The 20,920-nt window shown below is 37.0% G+C and overlaps 2 protein-coding genes and 1 long non-coding RNA gene across 4 annotated transcripts; 2 read left to right on the top strand and 1 right to left on the bottom strand.

The window, feature by feature from the left end:
- Positions 1 to 1,415: 1,415 nt before the first annotated feature.
- Positions 1,416 to 7,286, bottom strand: LOC130995029 (uncharacterized). Its single transcript, XR_009092013.1, has 3 exons — positions 6,812 to 7,286; positions 4,878 to 5,442; positions 1,416 to 4,789 (listed from the first exon to the last, which is right to left on the bottom strand). It is a non-coding gene; the product is annotated as an uncharacterized LOC130995029 (long non-coding RNA).
- Positions 7,287 to 11,472: 4,186 nt separating this feature from the next.
- On the top strand, positions 11,473 to 15,151 carry LOC130994947 (molybdenum cofactor sulfurase-like). Of its 2 annotated transcripts, XM_057920147.1 has the most exons (11): positions 11,473 to 11,804; positions 12,059 to 12,131; positions 12,231 to 12,402; positions 12,795 to 12,857; positions 13,019 to 13,128; positions 13,356 to 13,625; positions 13,807 to 13,933; positions 14,258 to 14,360; positions 14,481 to 14,526; positions 14,630 to 14,668; positions 14,744 to 15,151. In XM_057920147.1, exons 6-11 carry the CDS (start codon positions 13,505 to 13,507, stop codon positions 14,935 to 14,937), a joined length of 630 nt encoding a protein of 209 aa, XP_057776130.1. In that variant the 5' UTR covers positions 11,473 to 11,804; positions 12,059 to 12,131; positions 12,231 to 12,402; positions 12,795 to 12,857; positions 13,019 to 13,128; positions 13,356 to 13,504; the 3' UTR covers positions 14,938 to 15,151. The 2 variants fall into 2 exon arrangements, with proteins under 2 accessions (XP_057776130.1, XP_057776131.1); XM_057920148.1 differs by lacking the exons at positions 11,473 to 11,804; positions 12,059 to 12,131; positions 12,231 to 12,402 and having other exon boundaries at positions 12,411 to 12,857.
- Positions 15,152 to 17,942: 2,791 nt separating this feature from the next.
- On the top strand, positions 17,943 to 18,371 carry LOC130994426 (CRS2-associated factor 2, chloroplastic-like). The gene has a single exon (XM_057919470.1). The coding sequence runs from the start codon at positions 17,943 to 17,945 to the stop codon at positions 18,369 to 18,371; it is 429 nt and encodes a 142-aa protein (XP_057775453.1).
- The last annotated feature ends 2,549 nt before the right edge of the window (positions 18,372 to 20,920 follow it).

Genomic DNA, 20,920 nt, shown 5'->3' with positions numbered 1-20,920 from the left:
GCACTTCCTTAGCATCTCTTTGAATCTTTCCCAAGCTTCATGGAATGATTCCCCATCAAATTGGTGAAATTGGACTATGTCCTTCTTCATCTTCATGGTTTTACCCGGAGGGTAGAACTTGTTGAGGATTTTTTGAGCCATTTTCTCCCATGTAGTGATAGAACCACCCTCTAAAGATTGATACCATGTCTTGGCCATGCCCCTTAGTGAGAAGGGGAAGAGTCGAAGTCGAACGGCATCCTCCGGGACTCCATTTATCTTGATGGTGCCGCATATCTCCAAGAAGTTTCCAAGATGTCCATTCGGGTCATCTTGAGAAAGACCGGCGAATTGGTTTTGTTGCACCATATTTATGAGGGCCGGCTTGAGCTCAAAATTATTGGCATTGATCCTTGAAGCATGCACTCCTCCTTGTTGGGCCACGGGTTGGAACATCTTGCTAATGGGTGGTGGTGCATTCCTTTGAGCCTCTTGCTCATTGATTCGCCCTTGCATAGCCTCCAATTGTCTTTGGAGTTGGAGGATCAATTCTTGATTTTCCGTCATGTTTCCCTCCATTTCTTTCTCTCTTCTTGCTCTTGCTTTGTTGTGTCGGCAAAATACTTCAACCTCAAGGTCAATGGGTATAAGAGGTGCACCCTTAGACCTTGTGTTCATACACTACCTACCAACCAAAAAGAAACAAAGAGTCAAGACACAATCTTAAAATTGAAAACAAAAATAAAGCAAGTAAAATGTCCAAAGTAGTTAAGCACAATGATTCAAAATATCACAAGTAATAAAACTAAACTAATCCCCGGTAACGGCGCCAAAAACATGTTCGCTATTATTTTCACTACGCCGCAAGTATACGGTGTAGTTGCAACATAGGGAAGCAAGGTCGTATTCCACAAGGATTAGTAGTCAAATTCTAGTGATTACCTTAAGTCATTATGCTAGAGCTATTTAGACTAAACAATGAGGTGAGTGGTTTGGTTATCTAACCAATTATCTAGCAAATTCAAAGACAAATAAGATCAAACAAACAAAGAGAATTAAGCAAGTGATGAAGATGGTTTAGGGATTAGGCATCGATGTATTAGCAATGGACTTCAATTTAGCTCAATATTAGTCTTAATATTCCTATTTATCTAGAGTGATCTCTCAACTAGTTCTAGCCCCTCCCGGACGACTAAAACGATAGATTACGGGTCATAGTTGCCGTCCCCGATCAACTTCTAACCTATAACTTCCAAAAGCACAATAAGATCGATAAACTCTCACCCAACTCTCAACCTCCCGGTCTATTGAGTCAATATGTTTCAAGCTCCTAATCTATTATGATTATCCTCTCCCGATTCAAATCACAAATGAGAAATGTATAGAAAGTGGCCAACAATCCATACAAGAAAGAATACTAGGGCTTGAAAAGATAATGACAAGGAAGTAAACAAGACATATATTAAGCATAATAATCAATCCATTACATAATCTACTAGCCTAACCCCCAAACCAATGGGGGTTTTAGCCTACCATGTTCACAAACAACATACTTAAATCAAAGAAGAACATATATGAAAGAGAGAGTAATGAGTGACAAATCCTATTAATGGGCTTTCTTGAATCTTCTCTCCCCTTCAACGCTTCTTCAAAAGGTAGGTGTGAGCATTAATGGAGGTTAGGGTTTTTGTGTGGAGGATTGGGGAAGATGGAATTGGGTGTGTATGGTGAATGATGTGAGAAAAGAGGGGGGAAAGGGGTTTTTGGGGCAAAAATCGCGTTTGGGCCCACCAAAGGGAGCAATCCCGCCTTTTCCCCGCGACCACGGCATGAACCGTGGTTGAGAACGCGGCTGCATGGAAGGAGGGGAGGCCGCGGCCGCGGCTCGGACCGCGGGTGCTTGCCAAAAATGTTCTGGACTGCCTTGGAGTAGAGGCCCGCGGTCGGGCCCACGGCTGCGGCCCGAACCGCGGCTTACTGGGCAATTTTGGAGCAGAGGCCCGCGGTCGGGCCGGTGGCCGCGGCCCGGACCGCGGGGTCCTGGGCTTTATGCACAGTCCGCTTTTTCGGCTTCGTTCTCCCTCGTCCGAACTCCGATTTGGTCGCCATTTGCGCTCACAGATTTCTCTCGAGATGAACTTCAACCTCATGTTTTCAAAACTCTCTAATTTATCGTTGATTTTCCCTGAAATCACTCCAAAAGCTACACCAAGCATCAAAATTCAACAAAACTCAAAATGGGGAAACAAACACATATTAATATTCAATTCTAGGGGGAAAAAGACAACAATTCATGCAATATTGAGGTACGAAAACCATGTTTGTCACAGTTGTGAATTCAATTTGTTAATTCAGAGCTTGAATCACAACTTAAATAACAGTTCTAATCCAAATTACTAGTGTGGATTTATCCTTTAATTTTCAAATGTTGAATCACAATTGGAAACAGAAATCATTAACATATTTCATACTCCCTCTGTCTCACAAAAATATGAACAATTGGAAGTGGCGCGGGTCTTAAGAAATGTTAGTTGAAAATTATTGTGAGTGGAAAATGGGTCCCACTTTATAAAGTGTTGTGAGACTAATGAATTAATTAAGGAAAAATAGTGGTGGACCATGATGATTTTTTTGTGAATAAGTATAAAAAGGAGGGATAAAAAGTAAGGAGGCAATGTACAAAAAAGAAAATGTTCATGTTTTTGTGAGACACCCCAAAATTGAAAAGTGTTCATGTTTTTGTGAGACGGAGGAGTATTTATATTCATATTAATTTAAACACATTACACTGACTACCTATTTTTTGGTTGTGAATTGAAAATTTAAATCTTTAATCACAACAAAAATACTTGCAGTTTCCAATTTTTGCTCAAAAACACTAATTCACAACCAAAAGTAGTCGTGGGTTGTGAATTCAAGCTTTCAAGCTTGAATTCCCAACTAACATTTTCTTTGGTTGTAAAATTTCTAATAGTTTAATATTTTTTTTGAAACATAATAGTTTAATATTTTAATACAGAGTTAGTGATTTTTACCTTATCATAATCTTGCCATAGTTTAATATGGCCCCACGATGGTTGATCTCCAATGACAAACTGCGACAATTCAAATAAGTCTTCCGTCGCAATCTGAAGTTCATTTTGTGAACTTGACTCCGGCGTCTCTTCTTCACTTTTGTACTTTACCCACTTTTGTAATTCAAATAAGTCTTCCGTCGCAATTGTCACATAAATATTGGTTGTGAAATCTAATTTCTAATTGGTAATTCACAACCAATATTTCTAATGGTTGTGATGGTTGTGAATTATAGATCAGTTTGATTTTAGGGTTAAGGTGCAGATAAGCCCCTGAAGTGTGAGCCCTTAGAGCGATTTGCTCCCTTTACTAACTGTGTGTGCAACTTACCCCCTAAACTACCAAAAATCGCACATTTAACCCCTTCTTGACTAACACCGTTAGTCAACGTTAGTTAGTGATTTTTTCTTTTATTTTTTAAATTCTAATTGTGGGGCCCACCTTCCTTTCTTCTTCTTCTACGCTTCTTCTTCCTCCTCACTTTGCATCTCTCTTTCTCACTCTCACCAAACCGTCAGCGGCGGTGCCTCCCTCCCGGCGACAAGTAAATCAAATACCCATAACAAGTAAATCTCCAGGGCAAGAAAAATAGAAAATCTCAATTCCTGAAACTCGGACAAGTAACGCTCGGCAGAAGGCAAAATCACCACAAAATAAATAACGATGGGAAACTCAGATTCAAAAAGCTTAGATCTACAGTAGCTAAAAATAGGATCTTACACACCAACATTAGTTCATGCTGACAAGAAAGCTAATGAAACCAAACTCCAATGAAAATGAAATCAAACTCCAATAAAAGAAACAATAACAAAGGATATGATTTGCGGACGGTGGCCATGAGTGAGGGATAGATTTGTTAAATAACATTGGCCCAAAAGTGGCCCAATCTCCTTCTACCTCCGGCGAACAGCGGCTCTCCCTCTCGTCTTGATTTAGCAATTGACGGCAGCAGCATCAAAAGTCGGTCACCGCCGCCTCATCTCTCATCTCCATCTCGGCTCGCTTCTTAGACTGGATACCCCAGCAACCCTCCTCCTTGGCAACGACAGTCGCCGTGGCCTCTGTCGCTTCCCTAGATCTCCCCCTTGGTGACGACGAAGCGCCGCCGCCTCCCTCGGTCTCTCTCTCGCCTCTCACATCACAGATCCCCGCCTTTCTCGGACTCCGATGGACAATGACCGCCAGGCCACCGTCGTTCTCTCCCGTCACGCCCTTAGCAAAGCCCAGATCAGCCTAGGCCAGTCCATTTCTCTCTTTGACCATGGCCGGGCAGTAGCAGTAGAGGGGGATACGAATTGTAATAAAAAAATTGAAGAAAACTACAAGTGGGCCCCATAATTTGAATAAAAGAAAAAATTACTAACGTTGACTAACGGTGTTAGTCAAGAAGGGGTTAAATGTGCGATTTTTGGTAGTTTAGGGGGTAAGTTGCACACACAGTTAGTAAAGGGAGCAAATCGCTCTAAGGGCTCACACTTCAGAGGCCTATCTGCACCTTAACCCTTGATTTTATACTAGTATTTGAAGTAATTTATTAATTCTAAACATGCTAAAACGAATATATATTGATGCAATGTTATTTAACTATTTAAATGTGACTTACATTTTCCGTGACCTCCATTACAACAGAATTAGTCCTCGGATATTTGAACCTCAATATTCTCGGCATTTCCTAGTCCTCTCTTGGATGGCCACAAGTTTTCCCCAACTGTGGAATTGCAATATATATCCATGTCTGTTCAATGAAAAATAACTTATCAGAATTTGATAAATAAACAAATAAAATTTTGTAATTCAACCAATGTTAATGAATAGAAGTTTACCAAGAAAGCAATCGAGAATCTAAAGAAATGAATTCCCTCTAGCTTATCCTTGTTTTCTTCTATCCTCACTGTCGGTTCCGACTTTATGCTCATCATGTATTGCAGCAGGTGCTGGTAGTTGTAGCTTTCCCATGGAAATTTTTTCCATTGGTCGTCATCTTCAACTATTGCCCATAACCAAGGCTCCGTCATCATTTTCTTGGGTTCCATTCCAAGAAGAAAGTACGTTGTAGACTAGCAGTAGCTTGGCAACATTCACATCATCCATTTTGTTATTTGTAATCTTCCCATTAATGAATAGATCCTTCAGTGTTTCAACGCTCATAGGCTTGTTGTGGAATCGCCTCGTGAACTGCGACTGTGCTGGAATGATCGCTTCGTCATCATTGTTGAATGTCGATGGTCCAAATATGAGCCATGTTATCAGTGCATACTCAAACCTCCTGAATCTTAGCCTCTTGTCATTTATCATGAAGCTTAGTTCATCCTCATCCATGCCGAAGTTTTATCTCCCTTGTCAGGACGTAATGACAACGCTCCCACACTTGTTAATCACATCTGGCAGCTTCAGTAAATGACCAAAGCATGAATTTGTCATCTTCTTATGTGCTGCAAATCATCTTAGCTTTAACACTGAATCGATTGTCTTTAATATTGCTTCTTTGCAGTAGTAGTTGATCTTAAGTTTCACATCCCTCATGTTTGGCCTTTTGTAAACCCATTCAATCTTTGAATATCATATTTAATAAAAAATCAGTACAATTTTTTATCAATGTAGATTGTAATAACTCACTAGTAGTAAAATACACTAAGTTTATGACTTATAAACTGAAGTAATCAATTATGTTTTAGTGGTTTTGAATTTAAGTTTTAATACGTTAATTCACAATCAACAGTACCGTATTTTTATTTGTGAATTCAAATTCACAACCAAAATATACTATTTATTGTGAATTTATGCTTAGAAACTTTAATTCACTGCCAATATCCAGTTCTGAATTCACAACCAAGCCCATGTATTGGTTGTGAATTCTATTTCTGAAGCTGGATTTCACAACCAAGAAAATAATATTAAAGGTATTAAGGTTGATTTCACGACCAATATCTAGGTCCGTTGGTTGTGAATTGGAGATTTAAAGCTCCAATTCACAACCAATCTCTAGTTATTGGTTGTGAATTCAATTTTTCAATATGAATTTGACAAACAATAGTAGTGTTATACACATTCATGCTTGAAATATGTTTTATAATTTTCAACTAAGAATGGTGTTTTTGTGATTTCACAACCAATACTTGGGCTTGGTTGTGAATTGGAGATTTAAGGGTCGAATTCACAACCAAGCCCAAGTATTGGTTGTGAATTATTTTTTTCAAGTTTCAATTCACAAACCAATATGTAGTTACTGCTTTTGAATTATATTTTTCAATCTGGAATTTAGAGACAGTAATACAGATTTCAACTAAGAATGGTTTTGTTTATGCTTTCTCAAGCAATATCTGGGGCTTTTGGTGCCCTAGATATTGCTCCAATTTACAACCGAAAGACCCTATATATTGCTTGTGAATTTTAGAACAGTTCATCACAACATATCTTCAACAATAATCACATAAATTTGCTGAAACAATTATTAAGCTTGATCTCACGACCAATTCACAACCAAATCTTCAATACACAACCAAAAGCCCTACCTGCTGTTTGTGAATTTTAGAACAGTTCATCACAACATATCTTCAACAATAATCACAGAAATTCGCGGTGACAATTATAATATCATAGTATATTCAACTAATCTACAAATAACTATATCTACAACAACCAAAACTTATTCAGCACACAATAATTCAAATATTTGTGGAAATATCATCATACTTCGACATGCATAACATCAACAAACTCAATTTTTCAGAATTTAAACCAGATCTAGAAAAATTACCGTGTTTTCAATATGTTGTTGTTCTTCTTCGCGGTGTTCCTCCACTCGATTTGATCTACCTATCTCCGTCGCTTCTTCTTCGGGCGCGATTTGTCTTTGTTCCTCTTCAATTTCTGGTGCTTTTTCTGGATCGGTTGTTTGAGCGATTTTTTCAAAGTTTTGTCCTCCGGTGGTAGAATCTTCTACCGTTGTTTGATTTTCGTCGATCGGAGTTGGATTTCCGATTTCTGGTTCTGTTGCATTATACTTTATGATTTGCATGTTCTCTTCGTTTTGATTTTCTATTTCTTGACCGGTTGCACTAGAATCCATCTTTTATTCGGTGTGGCGCTGCGGTTGTTCGTTGTGGCACTGCGAATACCGGCGATTGTTCGGCGTTGTTGCAGAGGTGAGGCGGTGAGGAGTATTGATGGAGATGTGGTAGAGAGCAGTCTTTTCACCTTAAATTTTGGTGCGAAATGTGGAGAGATAAAGTGATAGCTGTAATTATTTGAAGTGACAATAGACATCTTTAGCCAAAAGCATATAGTTTATGACTTTGATAGCCACCACTTTTAAAGAATGACTTTGGGGGTCAAAATGCATTGAAAAGACAAATATGCCCTTACTAATTACTAAATAAAAATAAAGCAAAATTGAAAAGAAAATTATTTGACTTAAAGAATAAAAAATAAAAGAAAAATAAGAAAGGTTAATTAAAAGAAAAATAGATCAGATTTGAATCAAAATTTTTCTCTAAAATCGGTTTCTCTCTCTCTCCATAAAACGCAAGCACTCACTCTCCGACGCAGACAACGGCGTCGCCGTCCCCCAGAAATCCGATTCCTTCAAGTGGTTCTTCAACATGAAAACCGCCACCTTCGAGTGGCTCTGCGGCCTCCTCGAGCTGCTCCTTGATTGCCGCGACCCCGTCGCCCCCCCCGCTAGATCTGCCCGCCGAGACCCGCCTCGGAATCGGCCTGTTCCGCCTTACCACCGGCTCCGATCACTGCGAGATCTCCGCCCGCTTCGGAGTCTCCGAGGCCGTCTCCAAATTCTGCATCAAGCAGATCTGCTGCGTGCTCTGCACCAACTACCGATTCTGGGTCGGGTTTCCGGGCCACGCTGAGTTGAAATCGCAAAGAAATGCAAACCTCTTTCTTGTGTCTATTTGTCCTTGGGTCGAAGAAGAAGGCGTTGATGCAGGAGTTCGGGTGAAGAAGAGCACTGAATTTTGATTTAAATCTTTAACTTTAACATCCTAGCATTATATTTTGATTTTTTTGTTTTAATCCTTGGATGCTGCAGTCTAGATTTTGACTTTTATATTTGTTTGGTTCGTAAAGTTTGGAGCTTTTGTGGTTCTCTTGAATGTGGGGAATTTAGTATTTTGTTTTGTATAAATAAATAAATTAGTTTAATTATCATTTAATACTAATTTAATTAAATAAATAAACAAATTATTATTATTGAATGTATTAATATATTTATTAACTAATGAGTTGGAGCTCGCTCAAAAAATCTTAATTAGTTATTACTAAAATTTAATAAATATTTATGTTTTATAAATTAGCTAGTTAATTAAATTTCTAATTAAGTATATTAGTTATTTTTAATTAATTAAGTTACATATTATTTATTATTTTTAAATATTTATGAATTAGCTTAATTATCATTTATATACTAATTTAATTAATTATTATTGAATTTATTAATATATTTATTAACTAATGAGTTGAAGCTCAAGCTCATAAAGATCTTAATTAGTTATGCCGAATAAATGGTAGTTTGTTCACAATTAATTGTGTATGCTCAACTGTGTACTCTAGTTGTGTACTATCATTGTGCACCGTAGAACTATTACTTTAGCACGATTTTAAGATATTTGGGCAATAGAAATTAAGAAATTAAACTTCCTAAGTTCATTTCAATGTTTACCACATCAAATTGGATACTTGTTTTTAAAAATCTTAATGTCTCATGCGATATATGTCCAATGATTGGATACTCGTAAAAATCTTAATAATTTATTATTAAAAATTAATAAATATTTAATTTTGTTAAATTAGCTAGTTAATTAAGTGACTAATTAGGTATATTAATTATTTTTTTAATGAACTCTCTTTTAATGTATGAGTTGACTCATTTTGATTGAATATAATGTCTATTAATTGAAATTGCATACTTAATTTCACTTAATTGCATAGGAATTACTAAAACATGCCCCGTTTGTGGTCCACTGTGTACGTAGTTGTTAAACTGTGTACGTAATTGTGCACTGTCATCGTGCACCGTAGAACTCTTGCTATTTTCCCGATTTGAAGGGCATGGGGCATCTGAAATTTGGATTTTTAATCTCCTATGTCAAATTCAAGGGTTAACACATCAAATGGAATACTTGTTTTTTTATCAAACACGTCTCAATTACTACGATGCTATCATATGTACTCTAACACGTACTCTTAGTATACTTTACTCTCATGCGATATATGTCCAATATGTTTGAGGGGGTAATGGAATTGAACACTATTGACTCATTTTGATTGAATATAATGCCTATTAATTGAAATTGCATACTTAATTTCACTTAATTGCATAGGAATTACTAAAACATGTCCCGTTTGTGGTCCACTGTGTACGTAGTTGTTAAACTGTGTACGTAGTTGTGCACTGTCATCGTGCACCGTAGAACTCTTGCTATTTTCCCAATTTGAAGGGCATGGGGCATCTGAAATTTGGATTTTTAATCTCCTATGTCAAATTCAAGGGTTAACACATCAAATGGAATACTTGTTTTTTATCAAACACGTCTCAATTACTACGATGCTATCATATGTACTCTAACACGTACTCTTAGTATACTTAACTCTCATGCGATATATGTCCAATATGTTTGAGGGGGTAATGGAATTGAACACTATTGACTCATTTTGAATTGAACCCTTAATTTCACTTAATTGCATATGAATTACTAAAACATGCCCCGTTTGTGGTTGACTGTGTATTCCTCGATTCACTGTGTACGTAGTTGTGCACTGTCATTGTGCACCGTAGAACTCTTACTATTTTCCCGTTTTGAAGGACTTCGGGAATCGGAAATTTGGATTTTTAATCTCCTATGTTAAATTCAAGGGTTAATACATCAAATCGAATACTTGTTTTTAATCAAACACGTCTCAATTACTACGATGCTATTATATGCACTCTAACACGTACTCTTAGTGTACTTAACTCTCATGCGATATATGTCCAATGTGTTTGAGGGGGTAATAGAATTGAACACTATTGTCTCGTTTTTATTGAATATAATGCCTATTGATTGAAATTGCACACTTAATTTCACTTAATTGCATCGGAATTACTAAAACATGACCCGTTTGGGGCAAAATGTGTACGTAGTTGTTAAACATTGCATGTAGTTGTGCACTGTCACCGTGCACCGTAGAACTCTTGCTATTTTCCCGATTTGAAGGACATGGGGCATCGGAAATTTGGATTTTGTATCTCCTACGTCAAATTCAAGTAATAACACATCAAATGGAATACTTGTTTTTTATCAAACACGTCTCAATTACTACGATGCTATCATATGTACTCTAACACGTACTCTTAGTATACTTAACTCTCATGCGATATATGCCCAATATGTTTGAGGGGGTAATGGAATTGAACACTATTGTCTCGTTTTTATTGAATATAATGCCTATTGATTGAAATTGCATATTTAATTTCACTTAATTGCATCGGAATTATTAAAACATGCCCCGTTTGGGGAAAAATGTGTACGTAGTTGTTAAACTGTGCACGTAGTTGTGCACTGTCACCGTGCACCGTAGAACTCTTGCTATTTTCCCGATTTGAAGGACATGGGGCATCGGAAATTTGGATTTTGTATCTCCTACGTCAAATTCAAGTAATAACACATCAAATGGAATACTTGTTTTTTTATCAAACACGTCTCAATTACTACGATGCTATCATATGCACTCTAACACGTACTCTTAGTGTACTTAACTCTCATGCGATATATGTCCAATGTGTTTGAGGGGGTAATGGAATTGAACACTATTGTCTCGTTTTTATTGAATATAATGCCTATTGATTGAAATTGCACACTTAATTTCACTTAATTGCATCGGAATTACTAAAACATGACCCGTTTGGGGCAAAATGTGTACGTAGTTGTTAAACTGTGCACGTAGTTGTGCACTGTCACCGTGCACCGTAGAACTCTTGCTATTTTCCCGATTTGAAGGACATGGGGCATCGAAAATTTGGATTTTGTATCTCCTACCACTACTACAAAAGTTTACATACATAACAGTGCATAGATAACGGTTTTTTTCAAAAACCGTTATGTATGAGCGCACTTTTAGGAATAGATAACGGTTTTGCGAAAATCCGTTATCTATGTAGTGTTGTCTAAATGCATAGATAACGGTTTGAACAAATGCGTTATGTTTTTGCGTTATCTATTAGTTACATACATAACGGTACTACAAAACCGTTATGTCGACCGTTATCTATGAACATCTTTTTATAACGGTTATTTTAACCGTTATATATGAGCGCCTCAAAACTGTTATGTATTATTTTTTATATTTATTTTAAAATTTAATAATATTATAAAAAATTAAAACCCTAGCCTCCCCCACCAAATTTCCCCAAATCAGACCTGCCTCTTTCTCTCTTCACCATCGTCGCGCCCTGCCACCGCCGTCGCGACTCGCCGCCACGACCAGCGTCGCTGCCACGCCGGCCGTCTGCTCGGCCGGATTCCACCATCATTTCCCCTAAATTGGTTTCCGACCTCAGGGCTAGGGTTCCGCCGAGCAGGATTTTGAAGAAGGCGTCGGACGACGCGGTCGTCTCCTGCCTGCGGATTGCCACTCCCGTCGACCAGCTGCCCAGAATCGACGCCTAGGGTTTTCAGCCTCCCTCTCCTCTCTCAATTTCGCCCCTCCGGCGAGTCCCGCCACTTTCGCCGCCGTCGCACCGCCGCCCCCTGCCTCAGGTAACACCTTTATTCTCTCTCTCTCTCTCTGCTCTCCCTCTCGATCTCTCTCTCTCTCTCTCTCTCTCCTGTTCTCGGTTTGTGTGTGTGTGCTGTGTGAGGGTGGCGGCGGAAGCTAATTTCCCTCTCGATCTCTCTCGCCGCGGGTGCTCATTTTTCTCTTCTCTTCCTCTAGCATCATTCTATTTTTAGTTTCGCTTTTCCCTATTATTATTATCTGAGCATCAATTTGAATTCTTCGCGTTGTGTTTCAGAAAGGGTATTTCCGCTTCAGCCCTCCCATACAAGAGAACCCCGCCCAGCTGGCTCAAAATCTCCTCTGAAGATGTGATTTTTTTCCACCCACTCTAACACCAAATATTTCATATTCACGAACCTTTTTCAATTTTTCTGATGTTTGTACAATTATTTGTTGTTGTTTTCAAGGTTGAGGAGAATATCTGTAAGTTTGCAAAGAAGGGTCTCACTCCGTCGCAGATCGGCGTGATTCTCCGTGATTCACACGGCAATGCCACATGATGCTCACCCGATGGGTGTTCTTGTTAGCATAATGAGTGCTCTTTCTGTCTTCCTTCCAGATGCTAATCCAGCTTTAAGAGTAAGTCTATCATGATAGTTCTCGGAACTTATGTGCTTTTGCTTTTGATTAAGTCTTTTTTTCATACCTGCTTTTGCTTGTGGGTCGATCATGAGGGGTTAATCATACTTCCCATTTATTGACCTTTTGATTCAAATACTAGGAAGATGCAACCTTTGGTGCATACAGATCTTTGAAATAAACTGCTTGTTCTATATCTGTTGTATGCATATTTTTGCAATTTGTGTTGATAGTCTTTATGGCATCTTTCATGCTGGTTGTGGTGTAAACTCAGAAGAACTGATACTTGGTCCCCACTATAGCAGATCATCTTCATGTTGCTGCAATATCTTATTTCTTTGTTACATTAGTTGACACATTGTATTTCTGTTCATTTATCACTTTGCATATAGGGGCAAGATCTATACAAGTCTAAACAAGTGAGAGACAAACAAATTGTTCGCATTCTTGGAAAGGTGATATCCCTTTCTCCATTCTGCTGATGTGTCTTTCGCCTACTCCAGATTAATGTTTTCCAATTCTTACCATATGTTATTGCAAATTCACCTTTGTAGTAGTTTATCTTATCACGAGTTCTGTTATAACAGAAATAAAGGCCTACTACTTTTGACTGCAGGCTCCAACAATTGTTGCAGCTGCTTATTTGAGGATGGCAGGCCGGCCACCAGTTCTTCCATCCAACAATCTTTCATACTCTGAGAACTTCTTATATATGCTCGACTCCTTGTAAGTAATAAGTAGAAAATATCAGTCATATTTATCTCTTTTCTCCCAAAGTGAATTTTGTGGTGGGGAGTGGGATATATTATTTGTTGAGAATTTGAAGGTTTAATGAGGGAGCTGGAAAACACTTCACGTAATTTGGATCTGTGAGCTGGTTGTTTTGTTGTAGATTTAAATTTTGCTTCAAAATGAAATAAGAAACCGAGCCCTAAGTTTCTTCTTCACTGCAGACTATTGCTGCTGCCGCGGCGCCTCTCCGGCGAAGGCGTGCCCGACCATTGGAGCTATATTGGTGTGTGAATGCAGGTTGTATTTCTTGAATATGTGCAGGTGCCTGTTTGTTTAATACCCATGCTATCGGAGTGCGTCGACCTGCCCCATGATCTTGCTCTACAGATATGGTATGTATAATTTAAGAGTAAAGAGATGTCGAAAGTCAACAACTTGTTGCTGGAGAAAGGGTTGTGGGAATTTTGTATTATGTGATGCAAACTTGCTAGGTGCGTCTCTCTCTCTCTCTCTCTCTCTCTCTCTCTCCGTGTATGTGAAAATGGACAGATTGTAGAATTATAGTAGTTGTAGCTGGACAACAGATTGGTGTTTTTCCATCTTCAGTCGATTTTGAGGCTTCTAATTTGTTATTTTGTTTTATCTTGCAACTGCAAAATTTGCGTTTTACAGGTGAGACGTACAATTTATTTGCATTTCCATCGGAGTGTAACTTCTCAGGTCTTAGATTCAACCTTGACCTGGTTAATTCCATAAAGGAAGGTTCTTATCAAATGCCCGGAACTTCTCCAACTCAGAGGTATTTAAACATTTTAAGAATAGACATTGACTTTTTACTTGAGGCAGGCTCTTGTTTTGATATTTATGAAGCAAAAACCTGGAGATGGTGTATGCTAGCAATATTGACTACCAACTTTACTATTATTGAGATCTTTGTATTTCTGCTGCTGAACACTTGAGTGATCGAGATCTATGAAATGGAGAAACATGTCATCTGTTTTATTTTATTTGGATACATTCTATTAATCATCACCTAGTATCAATTCTATGTGTTATTTATGCATGCTGTTTGGAATGTAACGATTTCATAGCTGGAGATTCATTGCTTGATATCTGTGAACAGTGGTCACTGGATGGTCCTGATTGATGCAGCAAAAGGAAGTTCAACATGCCCCCCTGATTTGTCAAAATACAAGGCAGACTTTGTTGTGGTCTCATTTTATAAGGTATTTATACAAGGCGGATTCATTGATTGATAGCTTTGCATGTTTTCATGAGGGCTGTTGATAGCTTTGCATGTTTTCATGAGGGCTGTTGCTTATCTCATTATTATTTTGTTCCCCCAGCTATTTGGCTACCCAACTGGAATTGGAGCTCTTATTGCTCGAAACGGTAGACTTGTGTTTCTTCTCTGATATTAGTACATGAAATTCTTATTGAAGTGCACCAATCTAACAGAAAACCTCCCCCCCCCCCCCAAAAAAAAATGTTTCAGAGTCAATGAAGTTATTGAAGAAGACCTATTTCAGCGGAGGTACATATTTTTTCATTTTTCTCCAAGTTATTACCACATCTGGTAGATGCCAGTCTTAACTTTTCATTGCTTCAGGCACAGTGGCTGCATCTGTCGCAGATATAGACTTCTACCAAAGAAGAGATGGTGTTGAAGAATACTTTGAGGATGGCACCGTATCTTTTCTGAGCATCGCATCTCTTCATCATGGATTCAAAGTTCTTAACACATTAACCATGCCTGCTATTGCCTGGTGCCATGGAACTTCTTCTTATCACCAACACCAGTAGAGGGTCTTGAAAGGAGGCAAGAATTTGTGAATCATTTGCATACTTGATATTAAAGTTCAAGCTCCCAGGCCAATCATTAGCTATAAGGTAGTTGGTATTTTCAATTTTGAATCGGAATATGCAATGATGATGTATACTTGATATTTGGTTCATTTGTATAATAATGTATGAATTTTTTGGATGATATATAATATTGTTATCGTTGATTTTATCATTTTGTCGTTTTATAAAAATTGCAAAATTTAAAAATATACTACAATTATATAAAGTGCAAAAAACTGTTATAAAAGGTGCAAAAAATCGTTATGTATTCTAATTAAAGATAACGGTTAAAATCGTTATAAAAACTGCAAAAATCGTTATATAAAGTGCAAAAAACTGTTATAAAAGGTGCAAAAAATCGTTATGTAGTCTAATTAAAGATAACGGTTAAAATCGTTATAAAAACTGCAAAAATCGTTATAAAAAGTACAAAAAATCGTTATAAAAAGTGCAAAAAACCGTTATGTATTCTATCAAAGATAACGGTTAAAACCGTTATAAAAAGTGCAAAAAACCGTTATGTATTCTATCAAAGATAACGGTTAAAACCGTTATAAAAAGTGCAAAAAACTGTTAACTATGACAAAAAAAAAAAAAAAAATTAATACATAACGAAAAAATCTTAATACATAACGGTGAAAAACCGTTATCTATTCTATTAAAGATAACGGTTAAAACCGTTATAAAAAGTGCAAAAAACTGTTAACTATGATTAAAAAAAATAAAAAAAATTCTAATACATAACGGATTTTATCCGTTATCTATGAGCAAAAAAACCGTTGTGTATAGTGGTGTTATCTATGATACGTATCATAGACAACGGTTAAAAAACCGTTATGTATGTGAGAATAGATAACGGTACGAGACGCTCATAGATAACCGTTATGTATAATCATTATACATAACGGTTTCATACCGTTATGTATGAGCGTCTCGTACCGTTATCTATTCTCACATACATAACGGTTTTTTAACCGTTGTCTATGATACGTATCATAGATAACACCACTATACACAACGGTTTTTTTGCTCATAGATAACGGATAAAATCCGTTATCTATGAGCGTTTTTCTAGTAGTGTACGTCAAATTCAAGTAATAACACATCAAATGGAATACTTGTTTTTTATCAAACACGTCTCAATTACTACGTTGCTATCATATGTACTCTAACACGTACTCTTAGTATACTTAACTCTCATGCGATATATGCCCAATATGTTTGAGGGGGTAATGGAATTGAACACTATTGTCTCGTTTTTATTGAATATAATGCCTATTGATTGAAATTGCATACTTAATTTCACTTAATTGCATCGGAATTACTAAAACATGCCCCGTTTGGGGCAAAATGTGTACGTAGTTGTTAAACTGTGCACGTAGTTGTGCACTGTCACCGTGCACCGTAGAACTCTTGCTATTTTCCCGATTTGAAGGACATGGGGCATCGGAAATTTGGATTTTGTATCTCCTACGTCAAATTCAAGTAATAACACATCAAATGGAATACTTATTTTTTATCAAACACGTCTCAATTACTACGATGCTATCATATGTACTCTAACACGTACTCTTAGTATACTTAACTCTCATGCGATATATGCCCAATATGTTTGAGGGGGTAATGGAATTGAACACTATTGTCTCGTTTTTATTGAATATAATGCCTATTGATTGAAATTGCATACTTAATTTCACTTAATTGCATCGGAATTATTAAAACATGCCCCGTTTGGGGCAAAATGTGTACGTAGTTGTTAAACTGTGCACGTAGTTGTGCACTGTCACCGTGCACCGTAGAACTCTTGCTATTTTCCCGATTTGAAGGACATGGGGCATCGGAAATTTGGATTTTGTATCTCCTACGTCAAATTCAAGTAATAACACATCAAATGGAATACTTGTTTTTTATCAAACACGTCTCAATTACTACGATGGTATCATATGTACTCTAACACGTACTCTTAGTATACTTAACTCTCATGCGATATATGCCCAATATGTTTGAGAGGGTAATGGAATTGAACATTATTGACTCATTTTTATTGAATATAATGTCTATTAATTGAAATTGCATACTTAATTTCACTTAATTGCATATGAATTACTAAAACATGCCCCGTTTGTGGTTGACTGTGTATTCCCCGATTAACTGTGTACGTAGTTGTGCACTGTCGATGTGCACCGTAGAACTCTTGCTATTTTCCCGATTTGAAGGACATGGGGCATCAGAAATTTGGATTTTGTATCTCCTACGTCAAATTCAAGTAATAACACATCAAATGGAATACTTGTTTTTTATCAAACACGTCTCAATTACTACGATGCTATCATATGTACTCTAACACGTACTCTTAGTGTAGTTAACTCTCATGCGATATATGTCCAATGTGTTTGAGGGGGTAATGGAATTGAACACTATTTTTAATATAAATATAAATTTAGAAAGTTCGTATAAGCTCGATTATGTTCACGAGTCTTAAAGTATTAAATAAATAAATCATAATTGCTAAACAAATAAAATTCTGTGTAGATATAATTTTATACTTTTATTACTAATAAAAATAAATCACAATTGCTAGATTATCACTCTTGATAAAAATCCAGTCAATCTACAACCATATCATATGATTGGAATCCTAAATAATCATTTATATGGCAGGAATACACATTCATCAAAGTTTGCAATCATCAGGAGTTGTTTTTTATCAACAAAAATAATAACTATATTCCAAAGCAACATGTGTGAAATTGCAATAGAAATGTAAAGCTAAATGAATTATATTACTCCATAAGTGAGAAACGAAAAATGGGAGTAAATCAAATAAACCTTAAAAAAAATAATTTCAGTGGGAAACACCATAGTTTCTTCTATGCTTTCTTCCTCAAAAAATCCTCAAAATTATCTCTGCAACTTATCTTCTTCACATTTTCTCAGCAGAAAACACAAAATCATACATTTCCATGGCGATTCTCGCATCACTCCCAAATCCAAACCTCTTCTCATCCCTCCCCACCACCCCACCACCCTCCGCCCCCTCCCCGCCCCCCAAACCCCCAATTCCACCCCCCAAATACCCTCCGCCTTTAAAATCCCAGCGCCGCCAAAATCCAGACCCTTCCACCAACCCCGCCTTCACCGCCCACCACCGCAGCTCCAAATACTACAAGCCCGTCGAGCCCGGCCAGAAAATCCAACCCGCCAACGACGATCGCGCCGTCATCGTCGGGCATTCCGGAATCTCCTACCACTTGCCCGGCGCCCCCTTCGAATTCATGTACAGCTATTCCGAGACGCCTAAAGCTCAGCCCCTGGCGATGCGGGAGCCCGCGTTCCTGCCGACTCAGGCGGAATTTCCGCGCCACTTGGCTCCGTCTGCCGCTGTTCCGTGAATCGGCGAGAGTCGCCATCGGCATCGGATCTCCCGACTAAACCAAAGCCTCCGTTTCTCAGGATCGACGCTGCTGCTGCTTCTCCGGTACTCTCAACGGGGAAGGAGAAGAAGTCTCTGTTCGGGCATCCGAGTGCCGCCGCACGTTCAACGGGGAAGGAGAAGATGTCTCGGTTCGGGTGAGAGGTCGTTGTTCGCCGTTCGTTCGGGAGAAAGTGAGGTCGCGGTGGGGAGAAAAATAAGCAGTTCCAATTTTTCATTATGTTTTTTTAATTATTAAGGTCAACTTTCAATTTTTTATTTTGTTTTATTACAAATTTTTCAAGTCAAAATTTGATTTAAATTTTGTTTTATTTTTATTCACTAATTAGTAAGGGCATGCTTGTCTTTTCATTTCATTTTGACCCCCAAAGTCATTGTTTAAAAGTAGTGGCTATATAAGTCTCAAACTATATGCTTTTGGTTACATATGTCTTTCTCCCTTATTTGAATATAGAATAAAAAGTGATTTTCGGATAACTTGAAGTGAGAATGTGCCAGAGATTGTGTGCGAGAGTTTGGTTATGAATTCTAGAGAGAAGAAAAATTGATTTGTTGAGAGAAAATTGTGAATTGGTGCGTGTTTTTTGGTTGTGAATATTTATGTGGGTATTTTTTAAATTTTAAAGTTGAGGACAAAATGGTAAATGTGAGTATTTTTTTAAGTTTTTATTTTAATGGATAATTTTTAAGTTTACTAAAAGAAATAGACTATTTTCAAAATTCACTCATTATTTATTATTATTTTTTTATTAACTTTTTAAATCTTAAGTTGACCAACCTAATTAAAAATTTGTTGGCCATTCGTATAAATATTGTCGTGAAAGTTGTACTTGCGTGCATGTCTCGAGTTTGGAAAAAAAATCTTAATAATGCAAAAAACTTGACTCTTAATGAGATATTAATTTAGAAATGAGTACTGTTTCACGTGAAAAGATTATTATTATAAAACTTTGGATTGTTAAACTTTCCACATCGCATGAAAAGGACAAATTTGATGCTACCTGGTAGCTATTTATTTTTCCATGTCAAACACATTTGAAGATATCTAAATTAATTACTTTTGCAACTTATTTACAAAATTATTTAATTTATTGGACAGATTCTAGGATGATTATATGAATACGTGCTTAATTTATATTTTAATTAGTCATTTGTAATTTATTTACTTAATTTATGAGTTAGATTTTAGGATTATTATTTTTGAAGAACATGATTATTGAATATTAGATTAGATATATTGATTAGGCTCTATATATTAGTTGAATTATGTGTGTTAAGTTACATAATTTTGATTAGATTGAACGTTGACTCACACAAGTTATGGCATTTTAGATTAGATTAGATTATTTAGATTGATTAGACTATATTAATTGAATTAGGTGTGTTAGGTTATATAATTTAAATTAGATTAATTGAGCTTCGATTATGTTTAAAATTATTGTATTTTAAATTATCATTTTATGTTAATTGGGTCGCTGGTGAAGGAGAGGCGAATAGCATATTTGATTAAATTTGTATAAGCAATGATTATTTGTGTTGAGCATGATTTAATTCTAATATTAGCATTCTTGTGTAATCGGTGGGAGAGAGGCAATTTGGTATTTTGGAGGTTGGGCCGCCGGTGTGGGAAAGGCGGAGGCGGTAGCTGCCGCCCTGATTTTCAATAACTGTTGTGACTAATACTTAAGAACTAAAAAATTAATTCTAATTAAGAATAAAAATATAATAACAAACATTCAACCCTCAATTACAATAAAACATAATCAATTGAGTACACTAATTACAATTCTATTTCAGGACGTTTAAAAAATGAGTTAAGATCGAGGGTGGATGTATAGGGAGTGGATTTTGAAAATAACTACTTTGGAATAGTAAATTTAAAAAATACCCACTATGATAAAAAAAATTAAAAAAATACCACACTTACCATTTTATCATTGCATATAAAAATTTAAAAATTGCCCGCAAATTCACTGTTGGAAATTAGTTTTGTATATTTTTATACTTAACTAATGTGTGGTGGTTGTTTATTTAATTCTTAAAGGATTAAATATAATATGGTTATTCTATATTTTTTATATAGATAAATCGCAGTATTTTCATTGTCTGAAAACCAATTTCTGGTGAGTGGGAAATGATATACTAAAATTGTGTACTACACGTGAGACCTTTGAGCTGTCGTAACTGCCAAGACCTTTGGCCTTTCAGCTGCTGTAACCACCAATGGTTAATGGCTAGCCATGATGAGCCATGATGGCATCATGAAAGCTAAGACCTTTCACCTCCCATGGTGTGGCTATATATTGCCTCATTTGTTGATGGAGTAGAACACACCAACACACAAGTTCTCTCTTCTCTCCATCTCATATCATCATCCTAGCTGCATTCGTAGGAGCATAAAGCTCAGTTCTCGTCTCATCTAGTTCGCCGGAGCCTTCTTAGTTTGCGGTGCTGCTACTTTGAAGGACGAAGCTGTTTCATCTTTGGGGACGACACGCCTTACCGTGA

Source organism: Salvia miltiorrhiza, chromosome 7 (genome assembly GCF_028751815.1).
Source record: "Salvia miltiorrhiza cultivar Shanhuang (shh) chromosome 7, IMPLAD_Smil_shh, whole genome shotgun sequence".
NCBI lineage: Eukaryota > Viridiplantae > Streptophyta > Magnoliopsida > Lamiales > Lamiaceae > Salvia > Salvia miltiorrhiza.
The sequence above is the reverse complement of the archived record's forward strand: the minus strand, read 5'-3'. Positions and strand labels throughout refer to the sequence as shown.

What these genes read in the sequence shown, in the direction of transcription:
- LOC130994426 (XM_057919470.1), top strand. Translation starts at nt 17,943, where the DNA reads ATGGCGATTCTCGCATCACTCCCAAATCCAAACCTCTTCTCATCCCTC.
- LOC130994947 (XM_057920147.1), top strand. Translation starts at nt 13,505, where the DNA reads ATGATCTTGCTCTACAGATATGGTATGTATAATTTAAGAGTAAAGAGA. An exon ending in TTGTGGTCTCATTTTATAAG is followed by an intron (nt 14,361 to 14,480) that starts GTATTTATACAA and finishes TTGTTCCCCCAG; the next exon opens with CTATTTGGCTACCCAACTGG. An exon ending in GAAGACCTATTTCAGCGGAG is followed by an intron (nt 14,669 to 14,743) that starts GTACATATTTTT and finishes TCATTGCTTCAG; the next exon opens with GCACAGTGGCTGCATCTGTC.